This window comes from Coregonus lavaretus (assembly GCF_964263955.1).
Source record: "Coregonus lavaretus genome assembly, chromosome: 28".
Classification (NCBI taxonomy): domain Eukaryota; kingdom Metazoa; phylum Chordata; class Actinopteri; order Salmoniformes; family Salmonidae; genus Coregonus; species Coregonus lavaretus.
Window position 1 is genome coordinate 32558006 of NC_140015.1, and position 20800 is coordinate 32578805.

General features: G+C 42.4%; 1 protein-coding gene across 1 annotated transcript in view; it reads right to left on the reverse strand.

Annotated features, from left to right (window-relative positions):
• LOC311103434 (nuclear GTPase SLIP-GC-like) overlaps positions 1 to 20800 on the reverse strand; it is a 64987-nt gene that overhangs the window by 35897 nt on the left and 8290 nt on the right. Inside the window, exons 2-3 of the mRNA XM_084145000.1 lie at positions 6254 to 6335; positions 5383 to 5498 (exon numbers count right to left, since the gene is read on the reverse strand). Coding sequence (XP_084001126.1) covers positions 5383 to 5498; positions 6254 to 6326 — 189 coding nt within the window. The 5' untranslated portion in view covers positions 6327 to 6335. The remainder of the gene's footprint in view (positions 1 to 5382; positions 5499 to 6253; positions 6336 to 20800) is intronic.

Sequence of the window (20800 nt, forward strand, 5' to 3'; positions counted from 1 at the left end):
GATATTTTCGATCAATCCTCGACATTTGTCTTCCTTTATGGATTCACTGAAGATATTTATGTAAGCTGTACAGGGCTCTGTAGCATCAAACTGATGCTAGAAATTCAGATATATTTATTTGTCAATCTAAAACACAGGGGAGTGTACAATATTTAATGCTAACTCAAAAAGAAAACTGGATATTCAACAAGAACGTTATATGGTAAAAGTAACATACAAAAAAATACAGTATGAACAGTGTAGTACAGTTCAGTGTGTCTGAGTGTGTCTCAGGTGTAGTAAAGTGCAGAGAAATGTAGCTACAGATTGTTACAACAGATAATATGATTTAACCAAAGATTTTTGGTATCCATTACTGGGATTTACAGGATAAGTACTGTTTGGTGTAGCACAGATTATTTTCGACCTACCTTAGCTTGGCGATGCTCTTGTCACGATCGAGGTAAGGAGTAGACCAAGGCGCAGCGTGATGAACAAACATACTTTAATTAGTTAAAGTTTAAACATGAATACAAAACAAGAAACGACTCGTGACGTCCACGGTATCAATGACCGAACACGGAACAAAAACTCACAAACACAAAGGGAAAACATACAGTTTAAATATGGCTCCCAATCAGAGACAACCAGCCAACAGCAGACACTCGTTGCCTCTGATTGGGAGTCACTCAGGCAAAACATAGAAATCAACACAACAGAATTACCAACATAGAAATACACACATAGAATGAACACACCCTGGCTCAACATAAAGAGTCCCAGAGCCAGGGTGTGACAGTACCCCCCCCCTAAAGGCACGGACTGCGACCGCGCCTCAACTAAACAAAACAGGGGAGGGCTGGGCGGGCATACCTCCTCGGCGGCGGTTCTGGCTCCGGCCTTGACCACCACCCTCCAATACACCCCCCATAGCGCCCCTGGTCCAGTCTGGCCCCGCCGGCTGGAGCCGAACTGGACTTAGCAGGAGCGGTTAGCTTCAGCTCCATAGTGGAGCAGTTGACCGGTACCTTACCAGGCACCGGTGACCCAGGCACGGGTTGTGCTGGACTGACGACGCGCACCCCTGGCTTGGTGCGTGGAGGAGGAACGGGCCTTACCATGCTGACGACGCGCACCCCTGGCTTGGTGCGTGGAGGAGGGAACGGGCCTTACCAGGCTGACGACTCGCACCCCTGGCTTGGTGCGTGGAGGAGGGACGGGCCTTACCAGGCTGACGACTCGCGCCCCTGGCTTGGTGCGAGTGGCAGGAACAGGCCGGGCCGGGCTGGCGACGCGCACCGTATACTTGGTGCGAGTGGCAGGAACAGGCCGGGCCGGGCTGGCGACGCGCACCGTATACTTGGTGCGAGTGGCAGGAACAGGCCGGGCCGGGCTGGCGACGCGCACCGTAGACTTGGTGCATGGAGCAGGGACAGGCCGGGCTGGGCTGTCGACGCACACCGTAGGCTTGGTGCGTGGAGCAGGGACAGGCCGGGCTGGGCTGTCGACGCACACCGTAGGCTTGGTGCGTGGAGCAGGGACTGGCCGTACTGGGCTGGCGACGCACACCGTAGGCTTGGTGCGTGGAGCAGGGACAGGCCGAACCGGGCTGTGGAGACGGATAGGAGCCCTGGAGTGAAGAGCGGCCACAACCCGTCCTGGCTGAATGGCTACCCTCACACACTCTGTGTGAGGCATCCGCACAGGACGTACAGGGCGGTGTATCCGTAACCTGGTGGCCTCCAGAATCCGCCCTTCTTTTGCCTCCGTCAGCCCTGTCGTCCATGCCGTGTGCCCCCCCCTAAAAAATTTCTGGGGTTGCCTCTCGACCGCCCGACGACGACCCTGATCACGCCGTTGCTCCTCTCTACGGCGCGCCTCCACCGTCTCTTCTCCCGGCGCTTCCTCCCATGTCCAGCCCAAGAGCTGCCTCTGGACACGCTGCTTGGTCGTTGCATGGTGGGTTTTTCTGTCACGATCGAGGTAAGGAGTAGACCAAGGCGCAGCGTGATGAACAAACATACTTTAATTAGTTAAAGTTTAAACATGAATACAAAACAAGAAACGACTCGTGACGTCCACGGTATCAATGACCGAACACGGAACAAAAACTCACAAACACAAAGGGAAAACATACAGTTTAAATATGGCTCCCAATCAGAGACAACCAGCCAACAGCAGACACTCGTTGCCTCTGATTGGGAGTCACTCAGGCAAAACATAGAAATCAACACAACAGAATTACTAACATAGAAATACACACATAGAATGAACACACCCTGGCTCAACATAAAGAGTCCCAGAGCCAGGGTGTGACAGCTCTCTTCATCCTCGATTTGTGGAAACAGGAGTCTCAAAATGTCAGTCTCCAGTTGCAGGGGGTCCGTTTGAATTTAGAAAATGCTCAGTTTTAAAATAAAAACTTTTTTGCTCCATGAAGTAATCCAACAGTGTACGCCGCCATCTTATCTATTTCAACTCTTCTCTCATTGATTGAAACAGGTGAGTGTCCACCCCAAAGTTCTGCATGTCATGATGACAGACACCTGTCTCGATCAATGAGAGAAGACTTGAAATAGACAAGATGGCGGCGTACACATTGTTGGTTTACTGCAAGGAGCAAAAAAACAAGTATATAATTTAATAACTGAACATTTATAAATTCAAACTGACACCATGCAACTGGACATAGACATTTTAAGAGACTCCTGTTTCCACGAATCGAGGACGAAGACAGCATCACCAAGCTAAGGTTGGTCAAAAATTAATTACCTACTGTATCCTGTAACTCCCAGTAATGGATACCAAAAATATTTGGTTAAATTACATTATCTGGTGTAACAATCAAAGCATAAAATAAGTTCAGGGAACACTTGTACAGCTGTGGGAGGAGTGTCGTCATGATCAAACTGCCATTCAGCTCCTCGAGTCATCTTCTACTTGAAATCCAGAATAATGTCCAATCGATGAAGAGGGATACAGTTCACAGGTTACAGTTCTGCTACAATGACACATGCAGCCAAAGGAATTCTGTTTCTATCCAAGAATCCACTCCAGGAAGAAGCCCAGGCACCACATGGTCTTGTCTGTAAGACAAAATAAGATAATAAATTATACTCCGTTGCACAGTTTGAACGACAGTTGAACTGTGCCAGCATAACAACATTAGGGTAGACTAGTTGAACATGCATAGATGTGCAGGCCCAGAGATTACATTTACAACAATGTAGCCTAATAGAAAGAAATATGGCATAGCCCTCAACATTTGCACAGTGACCAGACCGTACAAACAAGCTAATCAGTTTCAGAGATTTAAATTGCTGTATTATTGTTTCTCCTCACTTTTAGCTAGTAAACTTAGCTAGCTAGCTTGCTGGATAGCCAATAATTGTTATTTACCTCTGTTTGGAATCCTATCTTGCATCATGCCTATAGTTTGAGATTTTAAGATGCATTTTAAGATCCAAGGTCATAATCATAACCAATATCAAGCCTCGTCAATTATGTTACATAGCTAGCAAGTAAAACTATTTACAGTCGCTGATGTTACACATGTTCGCTAAAAAGTTACAAAAGCGAGGCCTGTTGCAAAATAACAAGTTAGCAGGAGCCAGGCTATCTAGCTAGCTAACTCCAGTCATGTGCTAACATTTGCTGATAAACCAAGCTTTAGGTGGCTGGTTGTAACGTTATAGCTTGCTGTTTAATACCCATATCTACAACTAAAAAGAGAAGAGGTTTTACAATTGAAATATAATAGATCTCAGATTGTAAAACCTCTTTTATTATTAGTAATCGATATGGCTAGTTACCTGTAGTTGTTTAGCTAACTTAGCTAGCTAGACAAGCTAACTTAGCTACATACCTAGCTATCTAAGTTAGCAAACAGAAAAATAATTAGATTTCCCCCCCACTGTAACACAGTAGTATGTTAGCCAGCAATACATAATATGGTTTTCAGTAGATAAACTAAAGTTAGCAAGGTGGCTTGTAGGAAAAATAACTTACTTAGCTAGCCATCGTATTTGAAATCTGCCCTCTTGGTGCTGGCATCGGCTTTAGCTGAGTTTCTAGCTAAATCCAACCGTTTGTTTCGAATCCTCTTCGCTATATTCCAGTTGAAACATGTATGGTTGAACGTCACCATGTAGTAAAATAAATGCTCCTTTGTCGAATTCATGTTGATGAGAGGAATCAATTGAAGCCATTGTGGTCTGGTCAGTTCTTTCAGTTTTGCCAAAAGGATTGTGTTGTTAAGGCGTCGGCATGCTTCCCAGCCAAAACAGTGTGGAAGAGTTTGTGCATATATTATGATGACATTTTGTGAAGTTTTTGTTAGTTTGGACTTCGGTAAGAGTTGTTTCAGCTGTTCGGGCACATACATTTTTTTCTTGAGTCCAGCCGAAGTTCGGGAGCCGAAGTCTATGCACCTTTGTCCGAGATTGGTCAACTGTAGGGATTCTTCAATAAAATCTTTGTTGTCATTGAGAAATAGAGCACCAAACATCTTAGTTAGATGTAAAATTGAGCAAATAAGGTCACCTCGTCAAAAACGTCAAAATTAAAGACAGATTTCTTGAGTTATCTTGGATTAATTTGGACTATTTTGAGGAATGGCTACCTTGTCTCAAAATGGACAAACAGTACTATTGCTGCTTTTTTTTCTTCTTTTTTTAAGCAAAGGTCTTGTAAGGGAGTATGCGAGCACACACGTTCGGTTCACACACGTTCGGTTCACCTAGCCGACTTCGGCTAGCTGCCAGCCGAACTGAAGCATGTTGACACCTTTAGTGTCCTGCCTTGGCGGAGGGACGGGGCCAGAGCACGAAGCACTGCCCCACACGATTTGTAGTCTTTCAGAGACTGGAAAAATGTGCCAGCTCGTATATTCAGCAAGGAATCCCCTAATAGGAACATCACTGAAAGACATTCAATGGCTCTATCAAACAAGGACAACCATATAGACACGCACAGAAATGTATAATGCGATCAGTATCACATAGAGCCTTCGCAAAATGCCACAAAGCAGGACTACAGTTATTTTCAGACCCCCCCCCCACCCCCCCACGGTGTACCTGCCTTCCTCCTGGACAATTATGTGTGACACACATCTCACTGACCTAGGAATGCCTCAGACATGATGAAAACAAGCCCAGATTCCCCCAGGGTGAAATTTCCCTTTAAGATCATACATGAGTAACACAAAATGTCCTGTAATATGCTAAGACATTTGTAAGCTGAAAAAAATATGCCAGTGCAGTGGACATGTTAAAGTACAATGTCACAGCTTAGAACTTAATGCAAACAGTTTATTCTGCACTACTGATGTAGTACGGATAAATACAGACCATACCCAGTCACTCTGTGTAACAGTAGTTATTGTACACCAAGTTTGTAAAGTACCTTCAGAAATTTTTTGTGTTTTTTTCTAAATTTAGACCTTGGTCCTAGTTTTGGAATCAAGTTGATGAAGTCATTCTCCTTAAGGGAAAGGAAACTTTCTTCATCAATTTCTTCATCTGAAATTCAGGAAATATACATTTTAGGCATCTCAATATCATAAAATAAGTGACTGGATCAAATTAACACAAACATGTTTTCAATTGAGGTGATAATATCTTTACGTGAACGTATAATAAAACAATGTACAATAATACATACACTACCGTTCAAAAGTTTGGGGTCACTTAGAAATGTCCTTGTTTTCGAAAGAAAAGCAATTTGTTTGTCAATTAAAATAACATCAAATTGATCAGAAATACAGTGTAGACATTGTTAATGTTGTAAATGGCTATTGTAGCTGGAAACGGCTGATTTTTAATGGAATATCTACAGAGGTGTATAGAGACCCATTATCAGCAACCATCAGTCCTGTGTTCCAATGGCACGTTGTGTTTTCTAATCCAAGTTTATCATTTTAAAAGGCTAATTGATCATTAGAAAACCATTTTGCAATTATGTTAGCACAGCTGAAAACTGTTGTGCTGATTAAAGAAGCAATAAAACTGGCCTTCTTGAGACTAGTTGAGTATCTGGAGCATCAGCAATTGTGGGTTCGATTACAGGCTCAAAATGGCCAGAAACAAATAACTTTCTTCTGAAACTCGTCAGTCTATTCTTGTTCTGAGAAACGAAGGCTATTCCATGCGAGAAATTGCCAAGAAGTGACCCCAAACTTTTGAACGGTAGTGTACATTATTTTAATCAAATCAATCAATCAGTAATTGTATTATTACACAAGGTATTATACAATGTATAATATAAATGTATTCACCTTCAAACCTCTGAATCAAGTCACTGTGGTTCCACTCAGTTAATATGTCTCTGACAAAATCAAATGATGCCATGAGAATTTACTATAAAGGGAGAGAAAAATAGCACAGTTTAGATATTTGTGGTAGGCTATATCACATTACCTTTATTCCAAAAGGTGCAAGTGCAACTATAAAGAAAAACATGATGATTTATTAAAACAACAAATGCACATGCCATTCAGTATTTAAGCTTCATTTTCAAGATAAAATCAAGTGCTCTTGTTCTTGTGAACCATTTTGTAATCAAGACATATTTATTCTCAGATGAGTAAACTGTTTCTCTGAATGCAATTATATCGGGTTTTTTCCCCTTATCTACATTTTAATAAATAAATTAAAACATGATTGCTATAAATATTTGAAAGGTGAGGCGCCTTTCAAGACCCTTCATTTTTTTTTTACCTCTCCAGCACATGCACTTTTCATTTGTCTTTTACTTCCGATTTTCATATTGTTTTGTCTTTTAATTCTCATTAGGGATGCTAATTTCGGTCAATTTTGCTGCCGACTAACCGACACTAAATTCATTCCAAAAAGTACAATTATGTGAGCATTGAAAATACTATGCATGGGTACAAGGAACCGGCATGTTTAATTAAGAGGTTAAAAAACATATGCCAATAGCATCTCATATTAATGAACATGCAGCTACTGTAATGAAGCAGACAATGTAACACATCATTTTTAACCATTTGCCAAAATGCATTTAGCAGAAAACACTGCTCTAAACGACGCACCTAATGCAAGTGGTTTCATGTGACAGAGATTAACATCTCCATTAGAAATTTAGAAAGAGGGGAAATATAAATATGCAACAACTACGATGGGTTGTTAATATGACCTCTTGAGCTGACAAAAATCCTAGTCCCCGAAATCGGGTAGTAAGTCGCCAAAAGAATACGTTTTATTTGTATCGATTAAAACAAAAATGTGTCTGGCATGTAAGTCTGACATATACAGTGGCTTGTGAAAGTATTCACCCCCCTTGGCATTTGTCCTATTTTGTTGCCTTACAACCTGGAATTAAAATTGATTTTTTGGGGGTTTGTATAATTTGATTTACACAACATGCCAAAAGGTGACTTTGAAGATGCACACAATTTTTTATTGTGAAACAAACAAGAAATAAGACAACACAAAACAAAACTTGAGCGTGCGTAACTATTCAACCCCCCCACCACCACCACCAAAGTCAATACTTTGTAGAGCCACCTGTTGCAGCAATTACAGCTGCAAGTCTCTATAAAATTGGCACATCTAGCCACTGGGATTTTTGCCCATTATTCAAGGCAAAACTGCTCCAGCTCCTTTATGTTGGATGGGTTCCGTTGGTGTACAGCAATCTTTAAGTCATACAACAGATTCTCAATTGGATTGAGGTCTGGGCTTTGACTAGACCATTCCAAGATATTTAAATGTTTCCCCTTAAACCACTCTAGTGTTGCTTTAGCAGTATGCTTAGGCTCATTGTCCTACTGAAAGGTAGAATATCCCTGTATTTAGCGCCATCCATCATTCCTTCGATTCTGACCAGTTTCCCAGTCCCTGCCGATGAAACACATCCCCACAGCATGATGCTGCCACCACCATGCTTCACTGTGGGGGTGGTGTTCTCGGGGTGATGAGATGTGTTGGGTTCGCGCCAGACATAGCGTTTCCCTTGATGGCCAAAAAGCTCAATTTTAGTCTCATCTGACCAGAGTACCTTCTTCCATATGTTAGGCGAGTCTCCCACATGCCTTTTGGCGAACATCAAACGTGTTTGCTAATTTTTTTCTTCAAGCAATGGCTTTTTTCTGGCCACTCTTCCGTAAAGCCCAGCTCTGTGGAGTGTACGGCTTAAAGTGGTCCTATGGACAGATACTCCAATCTCCACTGTGGAGCTTTGCAGTTATTTTTTTCATTTCACTTCACCAATTTGGACTATTTTGTGTATGTCCATTACATGAAATCCAAATACAAATGCATTTAAATTACAAAATAGGAAAAACACCAAGGAGGCTGAATACTTTTGCAAGGCACTGTTTGGCTGCTTTCAGCTCTTCCAATGGTGTGTATTATACTGCCATCCAGTGGATGTAAGCGCTACTACATGACCTAGTTTCATAACAGCCCCAGCTATAATGTTTTACATTTTTTTACATTTTTTAGTCATTTAGCAGACGCTCTTATCCAGAGCGACTTACAGTTAGTGAATACATATATATTATTATTTTTTATACTGGCCCCCCGTGGGAATCGAACCCACAACCCTGGCGTTGCAAACGCCATGCTCTATCAACTGAGCTATATCCCTGCCGGCCATTCCCTCCCCTACCCTGGACGACGCTGGGCCAATTGTGCGACCGGCTGCGACAGAGTCTGGATACGAACCAGGATCTCTAGTGGCACAGTTAGCACTGCGATGCAGTGCCTTAGACCACTGCGCCACTCAGGACACTATGACACCAATGTTAATTGGTTCAGAGAGGCTCATGTGAGTTGTATGTTGTAGCTGCAGCACTGAGTATGTATTGTATTCCCAGTGAATTTGGTGATGCGTTTTTTCCCATGTCCAGAAAAATGTGTCATTCAATTTGTTAGGTGTACAGTTGAAGTCGGAAGTTTACATACACTTAGGTTGGAGTCATTAAAATTCGTTTTTCAACCACTCCACAAATTTCTTGTTAACAAACTATAGTTTTGGCAAGTCGGTTAGGACATCTACATTGTGCATGACACAAGTAATTTTTCCAACAATTGTTTACAGACAGAAATGTTTCACTTATAATTCACTGTATCACAATTCCAGTGGGTCAGAAGTTTACATACACTAAGTTGACTGTGCCTTTAAACAGATTGGAAAATTCCAGAAAATTATGTCATGGCTTTAGAAGCTTCTGATAGGCTAATTGACATCATTTGAGTCAATTGGAGGTGTACCTGTGGATGTATTTCAAGGCCTACCTTCAAACTCAGTGCCTCTTTGGTTGACATCATGGGAAAATCAAAAGAAATCAGCTAAGACCTCAGAAAGAAATGTGTAGACCTCCACGTCTGGTTCATCCTTGGGAGCGATTTCCAAATGCCTGAAGGTACCACGTTCATCTGTACAACCAATAGTACGCAAGTATAAACACCATGGGACCACGCAGCCGTCATACCGCTCAGGAAGGAGACACGTTCTGTCTCCTAGAGATGAATGTACTTTGGTGCGAAAAGTGCAAATCAATCCCAGAACAACAGCAAAGGACCTTGTGAAGATGCTGGAGGAAACAGGTACAAAATGATCTATATCCACAGTAAAACAAGTCCTATATCGACATAACCTGAAAGGCCGCTTAGCAAAGAAGAAGCCACTGCTCCAAAACCGCCATAAAAAAGCCAGACTACGGTTTGCAACTGCACATGGGGACAAAGATCGTACTTTTTGGAGAAATGTCCTCTGATCTGATGAAACAAAAATAGAACTGTTTGGCCATAATGACCATCGTTATGTTTGGAGGAAAAAGGGGGTTCCTTGCAAGCCGAAGAACACCATCCCAACCGTGAAGCACAGGGGTGGCAGCATCATGATGTGGGGGTTCTTTGCTACAAGAAGGATTGATGCACTTCACAAAACAGATGGCATCATGGGGAAGGAAAACTATGTGGATATATTGAAGCAACATCTCAAGACATCAGTCAGGAAGTTAAAGCTTGGTCGCAAATGGGTCTTCCAAATGGACAACGACCCCAAGCATACTTCCAAAGTTGTGGCAAAATGGCTTAAGGACAACAAAGTCAAGGTATTGGAGTGGCCATCACAAAGCCCTGACCTCAATCCTATAGAACCTTTGTGGGCAGAACTGAAAAAGCGTGTGCGAGCAAGGAGGCCTACAAACCTGACTCCGTTAAACCAGCTCTGTCAGGAGGAATGGGCCAAAATTCACCCAACATATTGTGGGAAGCTTGTGGAAGGCTACCCGAAACGTTTGACCCAAGTTAAACAATTTAAAGGCAATGGTACCAAATACTAATTGAGTGTATGTAAACGTCTGACCCACTGGGAATGTGATGAAAGAAATAAAAGCTGAAATAAATCATTCTCTCTACTGTTATTCTGACATTTCACATTCTTAAAATAAGGTGGTGATCCTAACTGACCTAAGACAGGGAAATTCTACTATGATTAAATGTCAGGAATTGTGAAACTTTTTTAAAAGTTTAAATGTATTTGGCTAAGGTGTCTGTAACTTCCGACTTCAACTGTATGTCCCATCCTGATATTATGCACCCTTTTTGTAATGTGAGTATAAACATGTTTATTTTTAAGTGGCAGCATGAATTAAGTTAGCTTGAATCAGGGTTTGCTTAGGTAAAATTGAAATCAGATTTTGATTAATGTCTTGTAAGATGATAATTCAATGCTAAAGTTATCGCAAATGAGAGAAGGAAGTGATACATGTTTTACAGACATTACAAAACGGTTGTACTATAGAAGCAACCTCCACTCTACTGGTGCATTGATGAAACATGCTATTCTTTATGGCCAAATCACCTTTAAGTAATGTCAAACCAAATATCGAGTTGATTTCAGTTGCTCTTATCACTTCCAATTATTTTTTTAGCTAAATTACTGTTTTTTTTCCAGCACCATAGACTACTTTCAGGGTGTGGAACCATCCAAAATTAAATTGTAAAATACTGAACTTACCCTTTAAGTAAAAACGAATAGAAGATGGGTTTATCCTGTATCTAGTCCCCCCATTTGAAGAACACATAAATATTTGTACAAATTCAAATTCACAGGACAAATACAAATTCACAGTGTTGTTACGGAATCAATTAACTAGCCTAGGGATCTTGGGCCAACCTGCAGAGGGCACACTACATCACAAATCTCTGCCCAGAAGGTCTCAGCTAGAGATACACAATAATCATCTCCACTAGGGAGAACCATTTCCTGGGAACCACTGTTATGTATTCTCAGAAAAAGTCCCCTTTTCAGAGAAATTAGTTATTGAAGTTGTTAGGTTTATGTCTTATCCTACATCCTGATATTCCAAGGTTCTGACCACTAGATGGTGCTGTTTCCTGCTGGTGCTGTACCCTCAATGTTAAAGGTATAGTTCACCTAAATTACAAAATCACATATTGGTTTCCTTACCCTGTAAGCAGTTTATGGACAAGGTATGAAAGCAATCCATGCTTTGGTTGGAGGGGTCTGCTAAGCTAAAATATAGAATTGTTTTTAAAGTGGAACTGACCGCGTTTTAGCAACATGAAACCTTGTTAAAATATGGTCATTTACACCCCCAGGAAGAATAACAGATATTATTTTTACATTTTCTGACAAGCAAGCACTTAGAAATTGTCATTTTCACATTTTCATACTTTCATAGAATGTTTGGGAATGAGGTGGAGTAAATTCTATGGCAATATAGTGGGATAGCAGCATTGTGTTTGGACAATTTATAGACACTGAACTTTGAACTGGACTGTGTGTTTACATGCAGTAGCAACAGCACAACTTTAGATCGTTAGAAAGCCACAAGCCACAACATACACCTGAATGGATTTCTGCAAATAAACGGGAGTCCTATTACATTTGGGAACTTTACAGTCCAACAACCATGAACTGGTAGGCTCTCGCCCTCAATTGCCTATGCACATCAACAACAACAAGATCAACAACTAATGTTAGCCAGAGTGAGATGAGCAAATATCTAACGATGGAACAGTAGGTAAACCCTCAAACCTTTTCCACTTGTAGTTGGCCATCAAAATTGCCTGCTTGCCCTTCTGCAGCTTGCCTGCCAATGCATGATTGTCCCAACCCACGTTTTGACAACTGAATGGGAACTTACCTGCTCTCCAATTTGATCGATGCCAAATACGTTTGATTGACAACTAAGAGATATGCTAACTGTGGATAACAGTCGTTCAAGTTCAGCATAGCTAACTAGCAAAGTGATTCACATTTCTTCCTAGCTAACCAAATAACACATGCATCTATAGCTGTAGCCACTGAAAATGGGGGTAAAAAGTTGGCCACTCACCTAATGACATGACATCCTCCAAGCAGCTAGCTAGTTAGCTAGCTAAAATTAGACTGCATTTTTATCTTGCTAAATAAATAGCTAAATAAATAGATAAGCTAGCCTGTTAGCCACGTTATGACTGACTTGTGATCATTGCCCTTGCTGGGTTTTTTTATTTTTTATTTTATTTCACCTTTACCAGTGGTAAGCCAGTTGAGAACAAGTTCTCATTTACAACTGAGACCTGGCCAAGATAAAGCAAAGCAGTGCGATTAAAAACAACAACACAGAGTTACGGCAGGTAGCTTAGTGGTTAAGAGCGTTGTGCCAGTAACCGAAAGGTCGCTGGTTCTAATCCCCGAACCGACTAGGTGAAAAATCTGTCGATGTGCCCTTGAGCAAGGCACTTAACCCTAATTGCTCCTGTAAGTCGCTCTGGATAAGAGCGTCTGCTAAATGACCAATTATTTATATGGGGTAAACAAAACATAAAGTCAAAAATACAACAGAAAATATATATATACAGAGTGTGCGAATGTAGTAAGTTATGGAGGTAAGGCAATGAATAAGCCATAGTGCAAAATAGTTACAATTTCGTATTAACACTGGAATGATAGATGTGCAGAAGATGATGTGCAAATAGAGATACTGGGGTGCAAATTAGCAAAATAAATAACAATATGGGGATGAGGTAGTTGAGTGGGCTAATTTCAGAATGGCTGTGTACAGGTGCAGTGATCGGTAAGCTGCTCTGACAATTGACGCTTAAAGATAGTGAGGGAGATAAGAGTCTCCAGCTTCAGAGATTTTTGCAGTTCGTTCCAGTCATTGGCAGCAGAGAACTGGAAGGAATGGCGGCCAAAGGAGATTTTGGCTTTGGGGATGACCAGTGAGATATACCTGCTGGAGCGCAGACTACGGGTGGGTGTTGCTATGGTGACCATTGAGCTAAGATAAGACAGGGATTTGCCTAGCAGTGATTTATAGATGACCTGGAGCCAGTGGGTTTGGTGACGAATATGTAGTGAGGGCCAGGCAACAAGAGCGTACAGGTCACAATGGTGGGTAGTATATGGGGCTTTGGTGACAAAACGGATGGCACTGTGATAGATTACATCCAATTTTCTGAGTAGAGTGTTGGAGGCTATTTTGTAAATGACATCGCCGAAGTCAAGGATCGGTAGGATAGTCAGTTTTACGAGGGCATGTTTCGTAGCATGAGTGAAGGAGGCTTTGTTGCGAAATAGGAGTCCGATTCTAGATCTAACTTTTGATTGGAGATGGTTAATGTGAGTCTGGAAGGAGAGTTTACAGTCTAACCAGACACCTAGGTATTTGTAGTTGTCCACATACCCTAGGTCAGACCCGCCGAGAGTAGTGATTCTAGTGGGGTGGGCGGGTGCAAGCAGCGTTCGGTTGAAGAGCATGCATTTAGTTTTACTAGTGTTTAAGAGCAGTTGGAAGCTACGGAAGGAGTGTTGAATGGCGTTGAAGCTCGTTTGGAGGTTTGTTAACACATTGTCCAATGAAGGGCCAGATGTATACAAAATGGTGCCATCCGCATAGAGGTGGATCCGAGCGTCACCAGCAGCAAGAGCGACATCATTGATATACACAGAGAATAAAGTCGGCCCGAGAATTGAACCCTGTGGCACCCCCATAGAGACGGCCAGAGGTCCAGACAACAGGCCCTCCGATTTGACACATTGAACTCTATCTGAGAAGTAGTTGGTGAACCAGGCGAGGCAGTCATTAGAGAAACCAAGGCTATTTAGTCTGCCAATAAGAATGTGGTGGTTGACAGAGTCGAAAGCCTTGGCCAGGTCGATGAAGACGGCTGCGCAGTACTGTCTTTTATCGATCGCGGTTATAATATTGTTTAGGACCTTGAGCGTGGCTGAGGTGCACCCATGACCAGCTCGGAAACCGGATTGCATAGCGGAGAAGGTACGGTGGGATTCGAAATGGTCGGTGATCTGTTTGTTAACTTGGCTTTCAAATACTTTCGAAAGGCAGGGCAGGATGGATATAGGTCTGTAACAGTTGGGATCTAGAGTGTCACCCCCTTTGAAGAGGGGGATGACCGCGGCAGCTTTCCAATCTCTGGGGATCTCAGACGTTACAAAAGAGAGGTTGAACAGGCTAGTAATAGGGGTTGCGACAATTTCGGCGGCTAATTTTAGAAAGAAAGGGTCCAGATTGTCTAGCCCAGCTGATTAGTAGGGTCCAGATTTTTCAGCTCTTTTAGAACATCAGCTGTCTGAATTTGTGTGAGGGAGAAGCGGGGGGGGGGGGGGGGGGGGGGGGGGGCATGGGCAAGTTGCAGCGGATGGTGTAGAGCTGGCGTTTGGGGTAGTGGTAGCCAGTTGGAAAGCATGGCCAGCCGTAGCAAAATGCTTGTTGAAATTCTCGATTATTGTAGATTTATCGGTGGTGACTGTGTTTCCTAGCCTCAGTGCAGTGGGCAGCTGGGAGGGGGTGCTCTTATTTTCCATGGACTTTACAGTGTCCCAAAACTTTTTGGAGTTAGTGCTACAGGATGCACATTTCTGTTTGAAAAAGCTAGCTTTTGCTTTCCTAACTGATTGTGTATATTGGTTCCTGAATTCCCTGAAAAGTTGCATATCGCCAGGGCTGTTCGATGCTAATGCAGTACGCCACAGGATGTTTTTGTGCTGGTCAAGAGCAGTCAAGTCTGAGAAGAACCAGGGGCTATATCTGTTCTTAGTTCTGAATTTTTTGAATAGGGCATGCTTATTTAAGATTGAGAGGTAAGCACTTTTAAAGAACAACCAGGCATCCTCTACTGACGGAATGAGGTCAATATCCATCCAGGATACCCGGGCCAGGTCAATTAGAAAGGCCTGCTTGCTAAAGTGTTTTAGGAAGCGTTTGACAGTGATGAGGGGTGGTCGTTTGACCGCGGACCCATTACGGACGCAGGCAATAAGGCAGTGATCGCTGAGATCCTGGTTGAAGACAGCGGAGGTGTATTTAGAGGGTCAATTTGTCAGGATGATATCTATGAGGGTGCCCATGTTTACAGATTTAGGGTTGTACCTGGTAGGTTTGTTGATAATTTGTGAGAGATTGAGGGCATCTAGTTTAGATTGTAGGTTGGCCGGGGTGTTAAGCATATCCCAGTTTAGGTCACCAAGCAGTACGAACTCTGAGGATAGATAGGGGGCAATCAGTTCACATATGGTGTCCAGGGCACAGCTCGGAGCTGAGGGGAGTCTATAGCAAGCGGCAAAAGTGAGAGACATTTCTGGAAAGGTGGAACTGTTTGGGCACAGACCTGGATAGTACAATCTCTACAGTAGATTGCAACCCCACCCCCTTTGGCAATTCTATCGAGACGGAAAATGTTGTAGTTGGGGATGGACATTTCTGCATTTTTGGTGGCCTTCCTGAGCCAGGATTCAGACACTGCTAGAACATCAGGGTTGGCAGAGTGTGCTAACGAAGTGAATAACTCAAACTTAGGGAGGAGGCTTCGGATGTTAACGTGCAAGAAACCAAGGCTTTTACGGTTACAGAAGTCAACAAATGATAACGCCTGGGAAGTAGGAGTGATACTGTGGGCTACAGGGCCTGGGTTAACCTCTATATCACCAGAGGAACAGAGGAGGAGTAGAATAAGGATACGGCTAAAGGCTTTAAGTACTGGTCTTCTAGTGCATTGGGTACAGAGAAAAAAAGGGGCAGGTTTCCGGGCGTTGTAGAATAGATTCAGGGCATTATTTACAGAAAAGGATATGGAAGGATATGAGTACAGTGGAGGTAAACCTAAGCATTGGGTAACGATGAAAGAGAGAGCATCACTGGAGGCACCGATTGAGTCGGTCTCCGCGTGTATGGGGGGTGGGACAAAGGAGCTATCTATGGCAGGTTGAGCTGGGCTAGGGGATCTACAGTGAAATAGTACAATAAGAAATAACCGAAACAGCAATAAGTAAGGCATATTGACATGGGAGAGAGGCATAAAGCAATCACAGGTGTTATTCGAGAGAGCTAAGACAACAGCTGGTAATGGCGACAAAGTTTGGGCTGAGGCTAAACATAAACAGGATGCGGTACCGTATAAAGGAACAGTCCAGCAGGCATCAGCTGTATAGCTGAGTTATCATAAGGTCCGGTGAACAGCAATAGGAGAGTTCTGAGGTAGTTTGGGGGCTGCTATAGCACTGGCGAGCAAGAGGCCACGGCTAGCGTGTGCTAGCGGGCCGGGGATAGCAGATGGATCTTCGTGGTCGACGTCGTAATGGGAAGCCTGTTGTAACCACATCAGACGATTTTGTCGGCAGACCAGTCGTGTTGGATCGCCGGGGCTCCGTGTCAACACTAGGAGGTCCCGTCCGGTTGACAGAGAGGTAGATAGCCGGGAGATGGGCCTGGCTCGCGGCTAGCTCAAGGCAGATTAGCCAACAACAACGTCCATTTGGTTGCAGCTAGCTAGTTGCGATGATCCGGTGTTAAAGGTCCAGTGATTCAGTGATTCCGGCAGAAAAAACGATATGTTCTCGGTCGATAACGCGCTGTGCAGACTGGCTGATAAAAGTCCAGGCTAGAGCTGGCTGGTAGGTAGTGCAGGCCACGGACAATGGTGAAAAACTGCTAACGGTGGCTAATAGCAAGTAGCTAGTTAGCTGGCTACTCCCGTCCAGTAGACAGAGAGATAGATAGCCGGTATATGGGCTTGCCTCGAGGCTAGCTCAAGGCTAACTGGTGCTTGCTTCGGGGGCAGTGGTGATTAGCCAAACAGCAACATCCATTCGGTTGCGGCTAGCTAGTTGCGATCCGGTGTTTATGTCCAGTGATTCAGTTATTCCGGTTTGATTATATTGACATTACCAGCCTTAGATACATTTGTCCATTTTTGTCCAAAATATTGAGTCATTGAAACTGAAACAGTGCATCCCGAATGGAGGCAGCAAACAATGTACCAGGCCAGCTGTGATTTACAACCTGAAAGCAATATGTGTTGGACTACCAAGAAATACAGTGGGGAAAAAAAGTATTTAGTCAGCCACCAATTGTGCAAGTTCTCCCACTTAAAAAGATGAGAGAGGCCTGTAATTTTCATCATAGGTACACGTCAACTATGACAGACAAATTGAGGAAAAAAAATCCAGAAAATCATATTGTAGGATTTTTAATGAATTTATTTGCAAATTATGGTGGAAAATAAGTATTTGGTCACCTACAAACAAGCAAGATTTCTGGCTCTCACAGACCTGTAACTTCTTCTTTAAGAGGCTCCTCTGTCCTCCACTTGTTACCTGTATTAATGGCACCTGTTTGAACTTGTTATCAGTATAAAAGACACCTGTTCACAACCTCAAACAGTCACACTCCAAACTCCACTATGGCGAAGACCAAAGAGCTGTCAAAGGACACCAGAAACAAAATTGTAGACCTGCACCAGGCTGGGAAGACTGAATCTGCCATAGGTAAGCAGCTTGGTTTGAAGAAATCAACTGTGGGAGCAATTATTAGGAAATGGAAGACATACAAGACCACTGATAATCTCCCTCAATCTGGGGCTCCACGCAAGATCTCACCCCGTGGGGTCAAAATGATCACAAGAACGGTGAGCAAAAATCCCAGAACCACACGGGGGGACCTAGTGAATGACCTGCAGAGAGCTGGGACCAAAGTAACAAAGCCTACCATCAGTAACACACTACGCCGCCAGGGACTCAAATCCTGCAGTGCAAGACGTGTCCCCCTGCTTAAGCCAGTACATGTCCAGGCCCGTCTGAAGTTTGCTAGAGTGCATTTGGATGATCCAGAAGAGGATTGGGAGAATGTCATATGAAACCAAAATAGAACTTTTTGGTAAAAACTCAACTCGTCGTGTTTGGAGGACAAAGAATGCTGAGTTGCATCCAAAGAACACCATACCTACTGTGAAGCATGGGGGTGGAAACATCATGCTTTGGGGCTGTTTTTCTGCAAAGGGACCAGGACGACTGATCCGTGTAAAGGAAAGAATGAATGGGGCCATGTATCGTGAGATTTTGAGTGAAAACCTCCTTCCGTCAGCAAGGGCATTGAAGATGAAACGTGGCTGGGTCTTTCAGCATGACAATGATCCCAAACACACCGCCCGGGCAACGAAGGAGTGGCTTCGTACGAAGCATTTCAAGGTCCTTGAGTGGCCTAGCCAGTCTCCAGATCTCAACCCCATAGAAAATCTTGGAGGGAGTTGAAAGTCTGTGTTGCCCAGCGACAGCCCCAAAACATAACTGCTCTAGAGGAGATCTGCATGGAGGAATGGGCCAAAATACCAGCAACAGTGTGTGACAACCTTGTGAAGACTTACAGAAAACGTTTGACCTGTGTCATTGCCAACAAAGGGTATATAACAAAGTATTGAGAAACTTTTGTTATTGACCAAATACTTATTTTCCACCATAATTTGCAAATCAATTCATAAAAAATCCTACAATGTGATTTTCTGGAATTTTTTTCCTCATTTTGTCTATCCTAGTTGACTTGAACCTATGATGAAAATTACAGGCCTCTCTCATCTTTTTAAGTGGGAGAACTTGCACAATTGGTGGCTGACTAAATACTTTTTTCCCCCACTGTATATTGGTGAATTATATGAATCATGCATTGTATGTTTGTTTAATATCTGTGTCACGATCGTCAGGGAGAGACCAAGGCGCAGCGTTGAATGCGAACATTATATTTATTATTATACTGATCACACGATCAAAACAACAGACGAAAAACGTGATGTCTACGGTTTGAACACAAACCAAATAAGAACAAGAAACCACAAACACAAAGTGAAAGACAGACAGTTAAATATGGCTCCCAATCAGAGACAACCAGCACACTCGTTGCCTCTGATTGGGAGTCACTCAGGCCAACATAGAAATACAAACATAGAATTACACACCCTGGCTCAACATAACAGTGTCCCCAGAGCCAGGGCGTGACAATCTGCCAAGTAGTTAAAACACTGTCAGTTCCACTTTAAAGGGAAAGTTCAGTATTTTAAGTAGTCTATGGGCCTGGAAAAAAACAATAATTTAGGAAAAGATCTTTGGCAGTGATAAGGGCAACTGTGCAATTTAAAAAAATGTAATTGCCAAAACAACTGAAATCCACTGGTGATTTGGCCATGAAAAAAATTACATTGTATGTTTTACCAACGCACCAGTAGAGTGGAGGTTTTGTAATGTTTTGTAATGTCTGTAAAACATTAAATCACTTTTCCATATCTCATTTGCAATAACTGTATCATTGAATTATAATAAAACAAGATATGAATCAAATTCTGAATCCAATTTTACCCAAGCTAAAACCTAATTCAGGTTAGAATTCATTAATTCTGCAACAAAAAATTTATAGTCAAGTTCCATAAAGGGTGCTTTCAGAAATTCACCCTGGCAATCTACTCGAATTTCAGAGCGCAGAATAATTAAATTTACAAACGCCCTAAACTCGTTTGTTATGACAGGTGTAAGTAAACTTCTGCTAAAAAACAGATTTAATTGTTGCCAGTAACACAGTTACAGTCACGAACCCTCTTGATAACATGAAAACACCCTAGCAGCTCTACCAGCTCTGAGCGAGTGAAAGGTTTAGAGTGCAGCATTCTCTTATTTACTGTATGTCTGTAAGTAGCTAGCCAACTTTAGCCAGTTAGCTTGTGTGCTTGACTGCCATTGTGAGGTCAGAACGCTCGGATCAACCCTACTCCAACGGTCAGAGAGCGAAATGCTCTGAATTTACGAATAGACAATCTGACAACGCTCTAAATTTACAAACGCCCAGAGCGCACTCTGAGCACGCTCTGATACTCTAGATTGAATTTACGAATGCACCCAAAATTGCAAATCTCTTTCATTACTCATTTTCCTTATCTCATTTGTAGGAATGTTTGCATTTAATTATCACATTATAAGATATTAATCAAAATCTGATTCGATTTAGCCCAAGCTTAACCCTAATTAAAAATTATTTTATTCATCTGCTACTTATATAAAACAAAAATATATATTGTTATACTCACATCACATAAAGTTGCAAATCAAAATGACTGATTTGTTTCCTTACGCTGAAAGCAGTCCTAAGCAATTTCAGGCATTTCTAATCCGTTTCTTTCAAAAACCTATTGTATGAGGAAATTGAAATTACTGCAAAATTATGTATTTCCTTTAAATGAGCCCACACTGATCAATTGAAAATTGATCGTGAAATGTGTGAAACGTTTAAACAAAAATATGCTGATACTTACCACATAAAGGCAATGTTCAGCAAATATATATTATGTGCAAGCAAACACACTGAACAATGTGAGTATGTGGCGTTGCATAAAGGAGTACAGCAGTTTGGGTGTGGCTGTTCTTCGACACTTTTCCTTATCTCATTTGCAGTAATGTTAGCATTCAATTATCACCTTACAAGATATTAATCAAAATCTGAATCCAATTTAACCCTAGTGTGGGGTTCTATTTTCTCATAATTTGATCTGTATGTGATGAA